Raw genomic sequence first — 19,442 nt, 5'->3', positions numbered from 1 at the left:
CAAGGCACCATGGAGAGCAGAGGCTAGATCCGGATAATCTCACACACCCCGCAGATGGGGAGGCTTGGCAGCACTTTGACCGTTCTTTTCCCGAATTTGTTGGAGATTGGCGAAATGTCAGACTCGGACTTGCAACAGACGGATTCAATCCTACAGGAAATATGAATTTGTCTTACAACATTTGGCCTATGATAGTATTTCCGTACAATCTACCTCCCAACATGTGTATGAAGAAAGAGTATAATTTTCTTACGCTTATGGTTCCAGGGCCGTGTTCTCCAGGAAAGTGTTTAGATGTGTACATGAGACCATTAATTGACGAGCTACCGGAGTTATGGGAAAATGGACTCCCTACTTTTGACAGGCATGGTCAAACTTCATTCATGATGAAAACAACTGTTATTTAGACAATCGGTGATTTTTCAGCTTACGGGATGTTGTCTGGTCACAAACTAAGGGGTACAAGGCTTGCCCGGTATGCATCGATGACGTCAATTCTAGTCGCCACGCCGACAAAATTTGTTTCTTGGGATCTCGTAAACATCTTCTCGAGGATCACGAGTGGCGGTGAGATGCTGAAGCATTTGATGGGACTGAGGAGCATAATCTGAAACCTCCAGGGAGGTCTGGTGAGTGGATTTTGGAGAGGTTTAACCAGCACTGGTTCGGATATTTGAGCACGAGTAAAGAAGTAACTGACTTGAATCCTCCCACGCCTGATGAGTTTAAGTATTGGACGCACAAAAGTGTATCCTTTGAATTCTCTTACTAGTCGACCTTGAAAATCAGACATAACTTGGACGTCATGCACATAGAGAAGAATGTTTGTGACAACGTTTTTGGAACAATTCTAAATCTCAAACATAAGAACAAAGACACCCCAAAAACTCGTGTTGATCTTAAGATGTGGGTATACGCCCCCAGCTATGGCTAGTAGAGAGCAAAAAACAAAAAAAAACCATAATGACGAAAACAAGCTACACAGTCCATCCTCAAAAGAAGGTTTGGAAAGCAAGCCATAATGCCGAAAGCAAGCTACACAGTCCATCCTAAAAAAAAAGCCATAATGTCGAAAGCAAGCTACACAGTCCATCCTCAAGTGTTTCAATGGTTTGGAAACGTTAAGTATCCTCACAGTCCATCCTAAAAAAAAGCCATAATGCCGAAAGCAAGCTACACCGTCCATCCTCAAGTGTTTCAGTGGTTTGGAAACGTTAAGTATCCTTACGGGTATGCAGGGAATATCGCTCAATGTGTTAAGATGGGGGAAAATAAGATTAGTGGGTTGAAGACTCATGACTGTCATGTTTTGCTGCAACGTCTTCTTCCCGTGGTCATTAGAACGTATTTGCAGAGTGATGTGGTTGACACGTTAGTGGTTTTGTCAAAGTTCTTTCAGAGGATATGCGCTAAAGAGCTTAAAAAATCTGACGTTCGGTCATTGCAAGAAGACATCGTGTACATCATGTGCAAGCTGGAGAGGATCTTTCCCCCAGCTTTCTTTGACATCATGATTCACCTCATGATCCACTTTCCCGAACAAGTATTGCTTACTGGTCCGGTACAGTATACCTGGTGCTATCCAAATGAGAGGTACTCATATTTATTCTAATTAATTAATCATCGATCCTTTCAAATTAAGATAATTTTTTAAAAATATTTATTGTATGTAAGAGAATAAATATATATATCTGTTTTGCAGGCAACTAGGGGATTTCAAGAAGAAGAACAAAAACAAACGTTTCCCTGAAGGGTCGATCACAGCGGCATATATTTAGGCTGAGTGTGTAACTTACTGCAGCGCATATCTTAATGATAAAGACACAGTAGGGGAATCATCTGGAGCAGGTAGTAGCCAGCAATTCAATCTATCAGTTGTTTCCAACGATGTTCAACCGTATGGCAGGCTAAGTAATTCTGAAAGATTAAGTGATGCTGAGATCAAAGAGGCTCATTGGTGTGTCCTTCAACATTGCGAAGAAGCCAAGCGGTACTTCAAGTCCTATTTACTAAGGCAGAATGGTAACGAAGCCATACATAAGAGAGATTTTCCTGATTACTTCCCTATTTGGGTACCTCCTCTATCTCTCTCTCTATATATATATATATTTGGAGTTACATAAATTAAATATATGTTGCTCTTTGATGTTACATAATGTAACAACGTACGTTGCTCTTAAAATTGTTACAGATGATGCACATTCTATAACATTTTCTTGCTTCTTACGACCCGGAGTTGCACTCGTTGGCTGAAGGACCCCAAAGCCACGGAGTTCATGCTGGATGTTTTGTGAACGGTGTTAAGTTTGTGACGTCAGAACGAGATGAAGGCCATGTCACCCAAAACAATGGAGTCATGGTCGAGGGTTTGGGTTTCAACTACTACGGGGTTCTTATCAGTGTCATCGAACTAATCTATGGTAAGGGTATGCCTGTTGTGTTGTTCAAGTGCAAATGGTTCAATACTGACCCAACCAGACGGAGGAGTACAATTCTGGATCATGGCTTGTTATCAGTAGATTCAAACAGTGTATGGTATGAGAATGAGCCGTTTATTCTTGTCACCATGGCGAAACAAGTGTTTTATCTTGATGATCCGGCTATGGGTGAGGGTTGGAAAGTGGTGCAGGTGATGTCACATAGGAATATTTGGAGTGCAGCTACACTAGGAGGGGAGGATGATGAGAGTGGGCCCAGTGAACCAATAACAACTGATCAACCGAATGAACCATATCAAGAGGAACCTCCACATGTAGTCCCCGATACTGAGGATATTCGTGTCAACAGCTAACATGTTCCGGCTATCATAGGTTACCTTCCAATTACACCATCTGAACTGAACTCGCTACAACGTCGCAACCCCGACCCCAATCATGATGACGACGGCTTCATAGATGACGAATACATAGAGGATGATGAGTATTCTGACCAAACTAAGGAGGATGATGATTCGGACGACTCAGATTATCATGAGTACGATTAATATTGTACTTGTTCAATATTATTGTGGATTTCGATCGGTCTAATCTACTTGTATTAATTAATTTGGCATAACTTCGGATATGTATTTTTAAATTAACTTGATGCATATTAATCATTCATGAAGGCCATTTTTAATTTCTACGTACGTATATGCATGCTTGATGAATTGTACGTACATATGTGTAATTTTTAAAATGCATATGTATGCTTTTTTATGTACGAATATAATACTTACGTGGAGTACGTACAGTTGGGTTTAGTTTGATAAGTTACACGAAAATTCTCGGATGTAAATATAATAAAATGTGGTTAATTTGTAAAAATATACTTAGTCGACGGAACATCAATATCTTGTCGCCTTAGAAGTTCTTAGGAGACGGAAAGCGATTGTTTCCGTCGCCTAGGATCCCAAAATATTAGGTGGGTGAATTTTGCGCCATTTTTTGGGCCAAAATTCAATTTGTTAGGTGATGGAAGGTGAAGTGGTCGTCGCCTTAGTAGTACTAAGCCGACGGAATGTACACTTGTTCCGTCGGCTAAGATAAATTGAAACTCTTAGTCTGATACAACACAACTGAGGTCCTAAAATCCAACATAAACACACTCTCACATAATTAAACCGATCCCTAAAACCCGACTGAGGTCCTCCTAGAGCTGCATGACCCGACCGGAATCCACCGCCTCCACCCATCGGAGACCTCGCCATCCACCGATTGGCAACCGCATCGACGCCACCCATCTCCTTCGATCTTGCTACATAGTCCTTCTGTCTCCGATCTCACCACCCAGCAAACCCAATTTCCTCTTCCTCTCTGTCGTAAAACCCTAACTTCAAACTTCCCCTCTTCACTCCTAAGTCCGAAGCCGAAACCTTGTCTCAAAAAAAGGTAATATGTGGTTAATTTGTTATGTGACCAGTTTATAGCTTGTGAATTGTTACAGAAGATTAAATTGATAAAAGTTTGCATATAATGAATTCTGGGTTTGATATGTTGGTTGCATCTGGTCAACGACCAGGTCTCTGTTAATCCACGACGGGTCTTGAAATTTGGTTATTTACTATTTTCAGATATGCCTATTTCAGGTGGTTTGGTTTCTAGTTTGTAACTTCTTTTCATGGTTGTATTACTTGTGGACGATATGTTTTGGTTGCTAGAATAAAAGGTATATAGGTAGTTAGAATAAGGTTGTTGACTATAAATTGAACCAGATGGAATGGTAGTAGGAGTACTAGATTTACTTGTATGGCTATGGGTATATGGCTGATCTTGTATAGATTTACTTGTTGCAGTTTGTGAAATTGTTAATGTGAATAATAACATAGCACTAAGGTTGATGAATGGTGTAGGTAATGTTAGCTAGCTTGTGGCCTAAAATTTTTTCAATGCATATATAATGAGGAACTTTATTTTTAATTTGATGGAGTGCCTAGCTATATATTAAGGTTGATGAATGCTTTTCATATATGAAAGAAAGTCTTATCTTGATTTTGCTGCTTAGATGCATTTTCAGTTGTTGTTCAGCTCAATTCTATATGCTACCAGATTGTAGAACATGATCAATTTAGAAAGGGTCTCCATCAAACCAGTTAAAGGCCAATTATATTACAATGGAGTGCAGCAATCTTATTAGTTATTGCTCAGTTCACAAGTTTCAAAACCATATGTACTGAGTTAGCTAGCTTGTTTGAAATAAAATTTAGTTTGAGTTTCAGCTTATAGAATCTAGACTTTAATGATAGAAAACAAAACTACATGGAAGATGTTTCAGCTGCTATTGGAGTCTGAAGATAAGGAGGAACAGAAAAGTAAGAAGTTTCTCTAACTAGAGTTTTAGAGTGTCCTGCCATTAGCTGTTAGCCATGTGGTTGGACAGTTAGCCATTAACTGAAAACTGTATAATATGTTTGACATCATTGATAAAGTTTAAAGCTAAAAACATAGGTCTGCACATTTCTTTATCGGTTGTCTTGCTGTGCTCTAAATGCTTGGATGATTTTGTTGTGCAACTGACTAAGTGTGTAGTCATTAGGCAATAACTGTGTAGTCATTAGGCATTGTTTTATATTGGACAGTAGGCATTAACAAAGTGTAGTAATTAGCAATAGCATTTACTTAAATTTTGAGAAGCTATAACATGTGATTTAAACATTAACAATTGTGTGTTATTCATGTGCAAGATGGTGATCGTGGGGTAGAGGAAGGACCGAGCCACTAAGGCCGGTGCTTTGATGGAGTCTATACGGCAAAGCGTCGGCTCAGCTAGCAGTAGCAGCCACCCTTCCCCCATGCCGGCTGACACAGTACCACCAGCGGGTCCCCCCTTGATCGTGCGGCCCATTCCCGTTGACACTACTTCAACGGGATCTCCATCATCTACACTGACACCTGAATCTGCAAGACCCATCGTCGGCAGCGCTCGTTTGAAAGTTAGAAACCCAACAAGTAAATACCCTAATTCCTCTTATACTTGTATTTAAGTTGCGCGCTCCAAGGTGCCTGCAGCGCGCACCATGCAGGCACCCTGGGGCGTGCATGCAGGCACCCCCAGCTGCTTACTGCTTACCCTTGCTTATCCTAATGTTTTGTATATATATTAATTGTAGCTCCGGCCCCAAAAAAGAAGCGGGGTTTCTTTTCTGGAAAGAAGGCGGAGGATATCGTTGCACAAACAGGGTAGAAGATCAAGCTGCAGTATTGCCCCCGTGTAAAAGGCCCTAGCGTGAGGGGGATGATAGGAGCACAAAATGCTACGTTTATAATGTATTTCCGACCCTATTTAGCTATGTAATTCCCTTAACAATATTCATACTAACTAAGTTTGTGTTTTTAGGTCATAAATAAAGCCAAGGAGCCCAAAAGAGACAAAAGAGGAGAAATCTTGAAAGAAAAGGAATCCATGTTGTGCAAGGAAAGAAATCAGAAAATCTGCCAGAAATCGTCAGTCAACTTCGACAGAAGATTGTGATCAGCTCACAGCGATCCAGGAGATATGCCATATATCAATGGAAAGCTACAAGAGTCTACTTTCCAGAACTTTTTACGGATCGTCAATACCTACTTTGAGGAAGAAGTTATGACCGTTTAAATGGCCGAAGGTCAGTCTGCCCGAATTTCTGATTTGGATCAAAACTTCTATTTTGAGGCCCAAACCACATTAGCAATCCCATGGACGAGTTTTGAGGGTTTTATAACCCTAATCACAGAGGAAAGAGGAAGGAGGAAAAAGGCCAGAGAGGACGTGAAGATTAGAGGAGGCCAACGATCTCACCATCATCAGAACCTCCATAGTTGCAAACTCGCACAAGGAAGCCGCCAAGCCATCATTGATTTCTCCATCATCCACGGTTTATCTTTCCTTTGTCATCTTTTATTTTCCTTGTGTGTCTTTGCAGCCATGTGTGGCTGAATTCTTTTAGTCAGGGGCAAGGTTTGAAGCCCCAAGAATGTTTTAGATATTGTTTTGAACCTTGGTTTCGAATTATTAAGTCTTTCAAATTGTTTATTTGGTTTTGGTTTATGGAGAACTCTTGCTTGTTTATGTTCATGTATGCGCAACATAGAACATTATGAACTTATGAGTGGGGCTAGAATTAGGTTGTTTAATCTACTAAACGGTTAATACGGCTTAGTTCAAAGTAGTAAAACCTATAGGACAATAGGTGAAACCAAATAAAAAGATTGCATGCTAGGTAGGCGTTCCACACTAGTTTTGCATACTTGTTCAATCACTTTCATTGATCTTAATGCTTAGAATAATTTGTTGATAGGATAGCGTATATACCTTGATCGGTTATTCTAAAGGCTTAGTAATGGTGCGTTCATCTTGCTTAAGTATTTAAGGGAAGTAATAAGGACTTAGGCAGTGCGTTCACGGTTTGTTCTTGATTGATACCTATTTGTGACTTAATGATTGAAGCTTTGGTTGTTAACATGTCTTGAAACATACTTGGTGGTAGATTTCCAAGTCTCTAACGTCTCATCAATCTGATATTTTCTGCTTTATTTTGTTTCTTTGTTTTCTTTTGTTCATAATCACAAAACCCAATATCTCTAGTACTATTATCTTTTGTTTTCTCTTGTTTTGTAATTAACGTAAAGTTGTAAAGGTACCCTCAATCCCCGGCTTGTAACGATACCCTTATTTGCTATATACTATAATTGACACAAAAGGGTTTTTAATTGAAACGCCCAGTTTCGGTCGCTATCAGGGGATAAACAGCTTGGTGGCGCATGATATCGGTTCCGCCATACGGAGTCTGGTGGGAATGAGGACAAGGACGTTCTACGACCTTGATCAGGTGGAGAAGTGGAAGGTGTGGAATGCATTGTCGGTAAGTAACTGAAAACAGTTTGAAAAGTATATTTACTTCATTACATTTTTTCTTTTTATTTTTCAGTGCTTAACTCTTTGAATTTTTTTTTATTTGTTACTTAGCCGAAGTACGAATGGGATGAAAATGATGAGCCAATGTTCGATTGGATATTGAAGAGGGCACAGGAGAGGTACAAGGAATGGAAGTACCAGTGTCACAAAGTTTATCTGAAAGAAGGGCCCTCTGGCATGCCTTTAGATTTCATTGGGAGAGAGGACCAGTGGGAGTTTCTATGCTAGCACTTCGAGTCAGATGCGTTCAAGGTGATTTTTTAAATTACCTTCATTGTTTTTTTTTTTTTTTTTTAAATTACCTTCATTGTTTCCCATTGTATTTTACTAATCTATTTAATATTTTTTCATGTATATATTAGAGACTCTCCTTAGCTAACAAGCGGAACCGTGGGGAGAAGACTATGCACCACCACACGGGGTCTTCTCCTATCATCTACACAATGGAGGAACTCAGAATACAACGGGAGCAGCTTCCAATTATCAAAGGTTTTGAGAAGACCTATGTCAGGGCCGATGATGAAGATACGACTAAGAAATATGTAAGTGTCTTTCCTTTTACTATTTTATTGTTCGCATCTATGTCTTAGAGGGGATTGGGATCAAAGTAGGGGGAGGTTTCTTAATCTTGGTGAGCGGTAATCTAGGAGACGCATTTGGAGTTTCTTGGTCATTTTTCTCATAGAGTGTTTGGGTAACCTGCGCCCCTTTTATTGATTTTGGATGGAAATTACAATTAATATTTGGTAAGGCACATTTGTTAGCATCTTTAACACTTTACAGCTGCCGGCCCTAGCTTCTATCATTTTCAATTTTTATTTTCTCTTATACCTGAATCTTGAATAAAACATCTAACACAATTAAGAAAAAACCTTAAATAAAAAAAAAAAAAAAAAAAAAAAAANAAAAAAAAAAACTGTAAATACACATACTACGCATTGGATGTTATTTTGATTTTTATTGATATAGGGTAATGACGATAAGGTAACTATAAAAGAGATACTACGTATTGGATGTTATTTTGATTGTCATTAGGGATCGATTGTGATTTGTACAAGTACCCATGGTTTGTGTCTAGCTATATATATGTGGCTGTGGTTTTGGTTAATTAGCTTGAAAATGAAAGGTTGATTATGTATGTGTAAAATGAAATAATCCAAACTGGTTTATTTTCTGAGAGCTAGGCTCTTGCATTGTCTTTTATGTATGAACACGTACTTATATATACCTGCATGCGTGCAACTACTCTTCTAATCAAAATAGAGGCTTCTATTTTCTTCCTTGTGCTTAATTAAAAAGAAAATTGATAGATCGATGACCTCGATCCATATATCTTAATATACATGCATCAATTAATTAATATCAAGTTCAGAAGAAAAATAGTTGGATTATACGTTTCAGGGTGCACCCCAGGGCGCGCTGCTGGCACCCTGGGGCTCGCATGTAGGCACCCTAGGGCGCACATGCAGGCACCCCTGCTTACTAGTACAGAATTATTTTTTTTTCAACTGATTCCTAGTTTCAACTGTTACTGTTTTAGGTGCTAATACATGTGTTGAGCAAACTTGTTTATTAATTGATGTATTTTAAATGCATGCAGAATGACATGGTTGATAAGGTCAATAAACGAAAAGATGCATTCAAGGAACAACACCCTGACACGACGGAGGAGGAGATTATGGAGAGTGTTCAATCCCAACAAATTAAGGTGTTGGGTACGGTGCTCAAAACTCGGAAAGGAAAGGAGATCCGAGGGATGGGACGAGGAGGCGAGCGAGACTTGATCCAATCTTCAAATGGTTCCACTTCACGTAGTCGTCCTTCTAGAGTTGATGAGCAGCAACTCCAAGAGATGTAGGAGTGCTATGAGCAGAGACTGAAGGAATCAGAGGAGAGTGCCCAACAACAATATCAAGAGGTCCATCAGCGTGCCCTGCGTGCGGAGTCCATGTATAGCGCTGTGCAGTCCCAATTTGCAACCATATATGAGCGCCTAGGTATGCCACCTCCTCCTCCACAGTTTCCTCCTCCTCCTCCAGTTGTTTCTCCTCCACATGTTTCCCCACAAAACAATGATGATCTAGGCGACAACATAGAATTGGACAACCGACGTCCTTGAAATCATTGATTTTGTAGTACTTCATTCATAGTTTAGCTAGATTGTATATGTATGAACAATTTTCTACCTAGCTAGCTAGTTCATTATTTTGTATACATGAACGATATTTCTCCATCGATCTAGTTATCGATCATGATCAATATATGAATATGTTTTCCAAATCCAATGCTTCTGGTATATCTGTATCTGTATGTGTTTGATTATTGTTACTGATTTGTAATTTTTGAAAACAGTGAACAAGGTTAAAAAACAAAAATTAAACTTTTTTTTTACCTAAATAAAATCACTTAGGCGACAGAAACAGCAACATTCGTCGCCTAAGATAAATAACCTAACCGACGAATACAAATCAATCGTCGACTAAGAACTGTTCATAATTCGTCGGCATAAAACTATACCGACGACTATTCCGTCACCTAAGAACAAATCCTCATTCGTCGGTGAACATAGATACCGACGCCTATTTCGTCGGCTAAGAACAATTTCGTCTTCGTCGGCTAAGTACACTTCCGACAAAAAGTTTCCGTTGACAAAGATCCTTATCGACGAATTAGTTTGTCGACAAGGCAGGAAATGATCCGTCAGGTAGGAAATATCTTACTCGACGACTAACTTAGTTTCTGTCGCCTAAGTGTCTACCTCACGACACTTAGGTGACGGAACTTAGACGACGGATTAGCCGTCGGCCAAGTTTCTAGGAGACGAATAGTGAGTCTTAGACGACGAGTTTGTTCCGTTGCTTAGGACGAGATCTCCTGTAGTGTCCTAACATGAGTCTCAACTCAAACATGTATTCTAACAAGGAAAAAACTTGTATGTGTGTGTCTAAACTCTCTCTTATTTGCATGCTTTTAGCAATGTAAATATATCCATAATTGTAACCATTCAAAACTTGAATTAATCAGCAATGATCATCTCTGTAAAAAATTAATGCAAGTTACACAACGTTTACTCACTTGATTGTATCAACCAAATTGAACGGTTACAATCATGGGTTTACATTGCCCAAAGTCTGCAAATAAGAGAGAGAATTTGGACGAGTACTCTATTCTCTTTACAATTATGGTGACATACCGGAAATACAACTCTGTTATGAAGAAACATAATTGTCAATAGCCCACCTTCCTTACTATGTTGCCACTAGAAAGTACACCAAATGGCACTAAGTTTCACTCTACCATATATTAGAAGACATCAACCATTTGCCTACCTAGAACAGAAATTTTACTGACCATCGGGGGTTTCGACCCTTTGCAAACAATTCGCCATGTACCAAGCTAGAGAAGATAAGACACGTAAGGTGGATAGATCGAGACCAAGCGCTTCTTGTTCTACCGAGAAAAGATAGATATATTTACTAACCCAACTTGTAATAAGAAAACATAACCAAATATGTAAACATAGAAAAAATAAACCATCTTGGACGCGAAGTGAAACTCTAGGCCTATGACAAAATAGGCTCAGATAAATCCCACTACTGGACTATGGCCAATGGGGACCAGCCACTTATCTCAGTCCAAGCCAACTCTTGTACATGCATCCCATTCACCACCAGTAAAAAACTTGCAACCTTGTCACGCGTCCTCACCACTTTTAGATTGCGACCACCGTCGAAACACACTGGCCCCGACAAATTCATGTTGCATCATCCCCACCACCATAACCCCAAACTGCGAGAACTCACTAAAAAATCCTCCACCATCTTCTACTACACACACCAAGTTCCGACCCCAGTCTTTCTCATATGAGTTTGCGGTGAGATTTGAATGGATCTAACCATAAACCCACAACACAGATTGGGCCTCACAATCATTGCTCGTACCCAGATTCGGTCGGATGGGTTCTTCACCACCATCTTCCTTACATCCTCTGCTTGTCTTCTTACCGCAATCGCTTGAAACAAGGATGGCCTGAACCCTTTCAGCCCCAACCAATCACCAAAGCATGCTCTTATATTGAGATCCTGCCCGACCGCACTCGACGAATTCTGGTGATGCCATAGGCATGAACCACTGCTATGCTAACGAATGGCCATAGAAGAGACAATCGAATAAAGTCTTGATTTTAGGGTAGCGCGTGGGGTGTGTTCTATATAAATATGATCGAGATGCTTATATTGTCACGAAAGTGAGGAGATATCATAGATGATATATCGCTTTCACAAAAAAAAAAAAAAAAAGAAAGAATATATCATCCATCTCATTGTCCCCTATTAATGTTTTATTGGCTTGCAACAGTAGGGTTTGATTGCTTCTAACCGTCAATAAATACTTTATTATTGTTTAGACACATGATCTCTTCATTAACCTAAAAGTATAATAAATTAGATATGAAACCATGCATATATATGTCCAAATGATTGTGCTCAATCAAAACGGTTCAAATTTCTACGGATAACTTCATGTCCGGACTTGAAATTATTATTAGAGATCACTGAAACATTTTGACGTGTTAGCTATATTTAGTATTTACAATCCTTTCAATTGTTTCAACTTAGGGTGTGTTTGTTACCAGAGATTGTTAACCATGTCTTAATTTCTTCAATAGTCTTGCGCTTCTTAAGCGTGGCTAATGCTACATATGCCATGACCCGTGTTTGGTACAAGCTAGAGTATACACCATCAACAGCACCAAGAAGTACCTGCTCGTGATTCACTTGACATTCTTCCTGAAAATTCCTTCAACTACAAAGGAATTCGCTAGAGATTATGTTGAAAGGGTGATGCATGCATATACACGTGTGGTGGTCATGAGTTCACAAGTTATGGATCTGATTGGAAAGGTGAGGAAGACGATTAGAATTTTCTGTAAACTCACACAGCTGCAGTGCCCGAGAATCAATCCAATTTATGCATGCTTGATCCAACACAACCCCCAAATTACTTCCATCCGGGACAAGCCCATAAGCTAAACATCCATAAAAACTCTTTAATTTAAGGGAAAATATTAGTACTAAATGGGCATTTGTCATAAATTACATCTTTCAATAGATGGGTTGCAAAACGACCAACATGTGGACAAATGCTCAAGCATATGAAGAAGATGGAAGAGGAACTGAATTGAAAAAGAAAGAAAAACTAAGAAGGTCGCAAAGAGAAGTTTAAAGAGTGTGAGTAATATCCAATTGAATATTAATGCGACGATAAAGTATAATAGCAAGATGACAAGAAGTCAGCTCGTGGAGACCCCGACATCTCAACAAAGAGGACACTCAAGACGTATTCCTAGAGAGAGGGGATCGCAAGAAAACTAAAGAAGCAAAAGATGAGGGCTGACGGTCGAGAATAAAAAGATGCATGACATTTAAGATCTGTTTCCAACACATTTTCAAGTTTAGAAAATGACATCCCGTTATCATAGACAGTTGCAAAACATAGAAAAATCATATTTCAACAGATTTAAACAATTAAGGACATATACCCAGGCCCACAATACATAGTACCACACCCTGTCAGTAATTTTTTTACGCAAAATACCTAAAAAAACCATTATTTTCTGAAATATCTACAAAACTACCACTTACTCAAAATACTACTTCTCCACCATTTTCAGATCTGAAACACACCGATTCTTCTTCTTCTTCTTCTTCTTCCTCTTCCACTTCCTCTTCCTCTTCTTCTTCGTCCCGCTCCGACCAAATTGCTAGGTGGCGAGGAAGGGAGGAGGAGCCGAATAATGAAAGGATGAATGTTGACTAAGGCTTCGCCGAATCCAACCAGATCTGATTTGATTATTCTTCATCTCTACAACTTGGTTTACTCAAAGATTCTTTGGAATTAAAACCCATATCTTTTGAATTTGACAGTAAAAAGTGATCATTTGTAGCTAATCCGTGTTCATGCTTCGTGCTTCGTGCTTCGTGCTGCTACTGCATTCTGCTATGTGTTGCTCTTGCGTGCTACTACTGCGTGTGATGTTGGTGTGTGTTGTTGTGTGCTGCTATTGTGTGTGTTGTTGTGTGCTGCTATTGTGTGTGTTGTTGTGTGCTGCTATTGTTGTTGTTGTTGTTGTGTGTTGCTGTTGCGTGTGATGTTGGTGTGTGTTGTTGTGTGCTGCTACTATGTGTGTTATGTGCTGCTACTGCATTCTGCTATGTGCTGCTACTGCGTGTGATGTTGGTGTGTGTTGTTGTGTGCTGCTACTGTGTGTGTTGTTGTGTGTTACTATTGTTGTTGTTGTTGTTGTTGTGTGTTGCTACTGCGTGTGATGTTGGTGTGTGTTGTTGTGTGCTGCTACTGTGTGTGTTATGTGCTGCTGCTGCTACTGCATTCTGCTATGTGCTGCTATTGCGTGTGATGTTGTTGTGTGTTGTTGTGTGCTGCTACTGTGTGTGTTGTTGTGTGCTGCTACTGTGTGTGTTGTTGTGTGCTGCTATTATGTGTGTTGTTATTGTGTGTTGCTACTGCGTGCTGCTTTGTGCTGTTACTGTGTGCTGCTTCGTGCTGCTATTGTGTGCTGTTTTGTGCTGCTACTGCGTGTGCTATTGTGTGCTGTTGTGTGCTGCTACTGCGTGTTGTTGTGTGCTGCTACTGTCTGTGTTGTTGTTGTTGTTGTGTGCTGCTACTACGTGCTGTTGTGTGTTGCTACTGCGTGCTGTTTTATGTTGCTACTGCGTGTGTTGTGTGCTGCTACTGCGTACTGCTACACTAAGTTATTGAAAACCTGCTACTGTATTCCACTTACTGAAAAATCTCAAAAGGTGAGACTTTTCTCTTCTAAAAACATATTTAATTAATATAGGGTTAATTTGGTAAATTAAACCATGACACATGGCATGCAGAGAACAGATTGTCCTTAATTGTTAAAATCTGTCCTTATTTGTTTAACAATTACACAAATGGATTTATTTGTGTTTCAAATCTTTTTGGAGGACGTATATGTGATTTGCTATTTCAAGTTTTAGGGGTTTTTTTTTTTTTTTTTCCTCCCTGAGAAGATTGATGCCGAAAGTTTGCGCTCAACCATAACCCTAACCTTTTTGGATCTCAGGATAAGTTTGTCATCATATTCAATATATCTACACAATCAGGAAAATTCTTTGGCATTTCAAAGCGAGGAAGGATATTGTTTATACATACCCAGAAATAGAGCGAGTCTAAAGAGATGTTTTCAGAGATGTAATTAACAACATCATAGAGTTGAAAATTACCAATCGGAGTCTGCTGAAACCACCATGGTTCTCCATGAAGCACCTTGTTTCGATCCTTGTTCAGATCAAAACCAATGATGAACAAGTTGTTTGGTCGTTCCTGAATCTGGAACCGACGCTCTAGCACTCGAACTTTGTTGCAGAAACGCTTCATGTCAGCAAGAGAAGGCGGCTCCTTGGTGAGATGCTTTGCAACAAGGTGCGAATGCGTTACACGATGTTGAGGGCTATAGATTCAATACGAGAGGTCGACGACCTCCGAGTTTACAAGTGCCAAAGAGGCGGGCAACGACTTGGTCACATCATCAATAGAGAGGATGCTTTAGTCCCAGATGAAGATGGAGATGCCTAAGAGGCTTTGGGGGAGGAGAAGATGGAGTTAGAGAGGGACACAGAGCTCTTGAGAGAGAAGGATTGGTGTGAGGGTGCCATGCCAGTCGAGATTGGAAGAGAAGGTTATTGGGGTTTGGCGCGATACAACGCTTAGGGAGGAGAGGCTGCAGTTTAGGTGATTAGCTAGGGTTTGGATTACATGCAGCTTGGGATGGGAGCTAGGGTTTATGATTTCAGCATTTAGTGTGAAACATATATACATAGATAGAAAAGTAAAACTAGTGGGTTCATTCTAAGTATTTATCTGCTAAATTACAACCCTAATTAACTAAGGCCTTACTATGAAAACACTCTCAAGAGCCAATGTCTCTGTATGTCATATCTATGCAACCATTACAGTTGGGCGTTATTTGTACCTAAGAGTACGAATTGAACCTAAGAGTCTAAGACAGTCGAATAATTAGGAAAATTATTTCAATTAACTAATAAGATTAGGGTTACAAGGCAAATAACCAGCTGTTGGCTTATTAAGCCAGGCTATGTGAACCTTTGGGATATACGATGAGACTTTTCTCTATTCATTTCATATGCGGAGAAGTGAATCAAAACTCTTAGAATCTTTCTTGGCTCTTCAGACACCTATACAATGTCAACGTATGCCAAAGCCCTATATAAATGCCACACTCCCTGTTACCTTCCTCACACAACTTCATATCTCCATTTTAATTTAGTACAAGCTAGTTTCTGCCACCCTTTTCCTCCATACTCAATATTCGAGATCCCCCAAACTCGAAACCCTAAATGGCGGAAGTGGAAGGAGAACCAGGAAGCTCCATGCATGGAGTCACAGGAAAAGAGCAAACGTTTGCATTGTCAGTGGCTTCACCTATTGTCCCGACCGATAGAACAGCAAAATTTGATTTGCCAGTTGATTCTGAGCACAAGGCTAAAGTCTTCAAGCTTTTCTCTTTGGCCAATCCTCACATGAGAACCTTCCACCTCTCTTGGATCTCCTTCTTCACTTGCTTCGTCTCGACTTTCGCTGCAGCTCCCCTCGTCCCTATCATCCGAGACAATCTCAACCTCACCAAGCAAGACATCGGAAATGCTGGAGTCGCTTCTGTTTCAGGTCAGAACTATATTTCGTCGACACTTCAAATTTTCATATTCTCTCCCAATCAATATTTCTCCTTACACACCTATCCTTTGTTTGTTTCACAGGTAGTATATTCTCTAGGCTTGTAATGGGCGCAGTATGCGACTTACTTGGACCAAGATATGGGTGTGCATTTCTCATAATGCTTACCGCACCCACAGTGTTCTGCATGTCATTTGTCGCAGATGCGGGGGGTTACTTAGCCGTGAGGTTCATGACTGGTTTCTCTCTTGCTACCTTTGTTTCTTGCCAGTACTGGATGAGCACCATGTTCAACAGCAAGATCATAGGTTTGGTCAATGGAACAGCAGCAGGTTGGGGTAACATGGGTGGTGGCGCCACTCAGCTCTTGATGCCTATTGTGTTTGATATCATCGGCAGAGCCTGAGCGACTCCTTTCACTGCTTGGAGAATTGCCTTCTTCATTCCTGGTTGGCTTCATATCATTATGGGGATCATGGTTGACTCTTGGCCAAGACTTGCCTGACGGGAATCTTGGTGCCCTACAAAAGAAGGGTGAAGTTGCCAAAGATGAATTTAAAAAGGTCAGTTTGATTAGGGTATTTGCTTGTCTTTCCTCTTTATACTGTTAAAACTTATAAGAACCTGTTAAAACTTAATTAGGAGATTCAATTCAAGGTTACCGAATCTGTTGTTTAATTTAAACAGGTGTTGTGGTACGCTATCACAAACTACAGGACGTGGATCTTCGTCCTTCTCTATGGCTACTCTATGGGGGTTGAGTTGTCAACTGATAATGTCATTGCTGAATATTTCTATGACAGGTTTGTTGATTCTGAATCTTATTTATGTTCTATTGATTCTAAATCCTATTTGGATAACAAGTAGATCCAAACAAGCTAAACCTAACCAAATGTCAAACCATCTAATAATAGGTTCAACCTCAAGCTCCACACTGCTGGGCTCATTGCCGCAACATTCGGTATGGCCAACTTCTTAGCTCGACCCTTTGGTGGGTTCGTTTCCGATCGAGCAGCCAGGTATTTTGGCATGAGGGGCAGGCTATGGACACTCTGGATCCTCCAAACCCTAGGAGGAGTCTTCTGCATCTGGCTCGGCCGGGCCAGCACACTCCCTGTTGCCGTCACGGCCATGATCCTCTTCTCCGTAGGCGCTCAAGCCGCCTGTGGCGCAACGTTCGGAATCATCCCATTCATTTCTCGACGATCCCTTGGGATCATATCCGGTCTCACCGGTGCCGAAGGGAACTTTGGCTCCGGACTAACTCAACTCGTGTTTTTCTCATCCTCAGCCTTCTCCACAGGCACTGGTCTATCCTTCATGGGGGTTATGATAGTGTGCTGCACTCTACCAGTGACTTTGGTTCATTTTCCACAGTGGGGAAGCATGTTCCTCCCAGCTTCTCAACACGTCGAGAAATCTACTGAAGAGTTCTATTATGGGTCTGAGTGGACCGAGGAAGAGAGGCAGAAGGGTCTGCACCAGCAGAGTATCAAGTTTGCAGAGAACAGTAGGTCTGAGCGTGGTAGGCGTGTGGTCTCAGCTCCGACTCCACCCAACACCACACCTTCCCATGTCTAGTCAACAATAGTTGAATAACTACATCAAGGTGCAAGAAGATCCAAGGGTGGAACCGACGACTTATACGGTCGTATACTATAGTGTATCTCTATCAATGTATTTCATTATATTTACAAGTATTTTGCCTGTTATATACAATTATCTGTCCGAAAGGCAATTTCAAAAAACTGTGCGGAGGCTCACTCTTCGGAGGCAAACATTGCTTTAAGGTTGGAGTGTTCTTTGAACTGGGTTCAAAATTCTCCTCTTTTGCTTCACGTTCTCCAATGAATGCAGTCTCTGCTCCCCATGAGGGGCTTTGTTCATGGTTTTTTTTTCCTGTTGATTTCTTCTTTTGTTTAGGAGTAGACGCGGTGCGGTGCGGTGTGATTTGAGGCCGAAACCGCAGTGCAGATTTCTCTAATTTTGCAGACTGCAAGTGCTTCTAAATAATGCAAAAGTTTTGTTGTTGGTTTCTAGTTGCGTAATGGTTCTGTTGTCAAAAAACAAAATAGAATTTGAGCAATGTTTTTGTCAGGACCCACCCCGAATTTTACCCTGAAACCCGAGGTAAATCCTGCGGGGTCCACCTTCAAGGAAAATTTACCGAAAACTCGGCATAACCTTCCTTGAAAATGGACAACCCTTTCCTGAAAAATCCAACTCAACACTTCTATAATCAAACATCCATCCTCATCTCCTGGAGCCTTCCTGCTCCCCAAGTTCATCAAAACTCCCAATAACAATTTCTCATCTAATAAAATTCCACAACCAACAAAAAAGACATTTAATAAGCTACTACTGGACTTTCAGAGCATATCTAATGATGAATGAAAATAATGAAAACGAATAAGCGGAAGCAGCCTCTGACTATGCCTCGACTCCATGTACGCTCGTCCTCAAATAACTTAGCCTGCAAACTGGGCATTTATAAACCAAAGGACCCAGGGGAAAGTAATTTAAAAACGTTAGAGTGAGTGGATGAAAATAAATTCAATAACTTAACAATTATAAAACTTATACACTTTCCCATTTTTCAACTTTTAAAACTTAACAGCATGCAACTTAAACGTCCTTAAAACCTGAAGTCCAAAATCACTTAATAAAGGCTGGTTAGTTAAAACAGAAATCTCATAAGAGGAGATAAACCAGCCCCGCTGGTTAATCAAATATATTATTGAGCAGAATAAAATAGGGGAAGAGTTATCACCATGAAAAAGGAGCCTTCCAGGCTCGGGTCGATGCCTCCCAGGCTATAATAGCGTCCCACGCTAAGCGCTCAACTCACATATGATGAGGACCACTAAATAAGGCTATAATAGCGTCCCACGCTAAGTGCTCAACTCACATATGATGAGGACCGCTAATAAGGCTAGCTAACTAATAAATATAAATACCGATCGGTTGCCTCCCAGGCTATAATAGCGTCCCACGCTAAGCGCTCTACTCACATATGAAGAAGACCGCTAATAATGCTATAATAGCGACTCACATATGATGAGGACCGCTAATAAGGTTAGCTAGCAATAATCAAGATAAACGACCCTATAGTATGGTGACTAAAACATACGAAGTCACTTAAATCCATTAAACTTCCCCCAAGACTAAACGAATGGTACGGTTCCCAACCGTACATGAAAATCATCAGAAGAAATCATAACACAACTCAATGACGTGTCTCACACGTCAAAATATTCTCCAATTTATAAATATAAGCGAGATTTCAATAACAAATATGAATCATAAATAATAGTATCTCCGACCGAAAATAAATA

The 19,442-nt window shown here is 40.3% G+C and overlaps 1 protein-coding gene and 1 pseudogene across 2 annotated transcripts; both read left to right on the top strand.

The window, feature by feature from the left end:
* Positions 1-1,159: 1,159 nt before the first annotated feature.
* On the top strand, positions 1,160-2,983 carry LOC101300328. Its single transcript, XM_004295571.1, has 4 exons — positions 1,160-1,593; positions 1,802-2,072; positions 2,237-2,696; positions 2,811-2,983. The coding sequence occupies exons 1-4, from the start codon at positions 1,160-1,162 to the stop codon at positions 2,981-2,983; spliced, it is 1,338 nt and encodes a 445-aa protein (XP_004295619.1).
* Positions 2,984-15,770: 12,787 nt separating this feature from the next.
* LOC101314637 lies at positions 15,771-17,688 on the top strand (annotated as a pseudogene). Its single transcript, XR_184217.1, has 4 exons — positions 15,771-16,098; positions 16,191-16,670; positions 16,795-16,910; positions 17,022-17,688. The product of XR_184217.1 is annotated as a high-affinity nitrate transporter 2.1-like (transcript).
* Positions 17,689-19,442: the final 1,754 nt, after the last annotated feature.

The sequence above is a fragment of the Fragaria vesca genome, linkage group LG3 (assembly GCF_000184155.1).
Source record: "Fragaria vesca subsp. vesca linkage group LG3, FraVesHawaii_1.0, whole genome shotgun sequence".
Classification (NCBI taxonomy): domain Eukaryota; kingdom Viridiplantae; phylum Streptophyta; class Magnoliopsida; order Rosales; family Rosaceae; genus Fragaria; species Fragaria vesca.
Note: the sequence above shows the minus strand (reverse complement) of the source record. Positions and strands in the feature narration are given on the sequence as shown.

Excerpts from the sequence above, each read along its gene's own strand:
- LOC101300328 (XM_004295571.1), top strand. The coding sequence starts at position 1,160 with ATGCCGAAAGCAAGCTACACCGTCCATCCTCAAGTGTTTCAGTGGTTT. Across the intron at positions 1,594-1,801 it reads TGGTGCTATCCAAATGAGAG|CGCATATCTTAATGATAAAG; the intron begins GTACTCATATTT and ends AACTTACTGCAG. Across the intron at positions 2,697-2,810 it reads GGATGATGAGAGTGGGCCCA|GTTACCTTCCAATTACACCA; the intron begins GTGAACCAATAA and ends CGGCTATCATAG.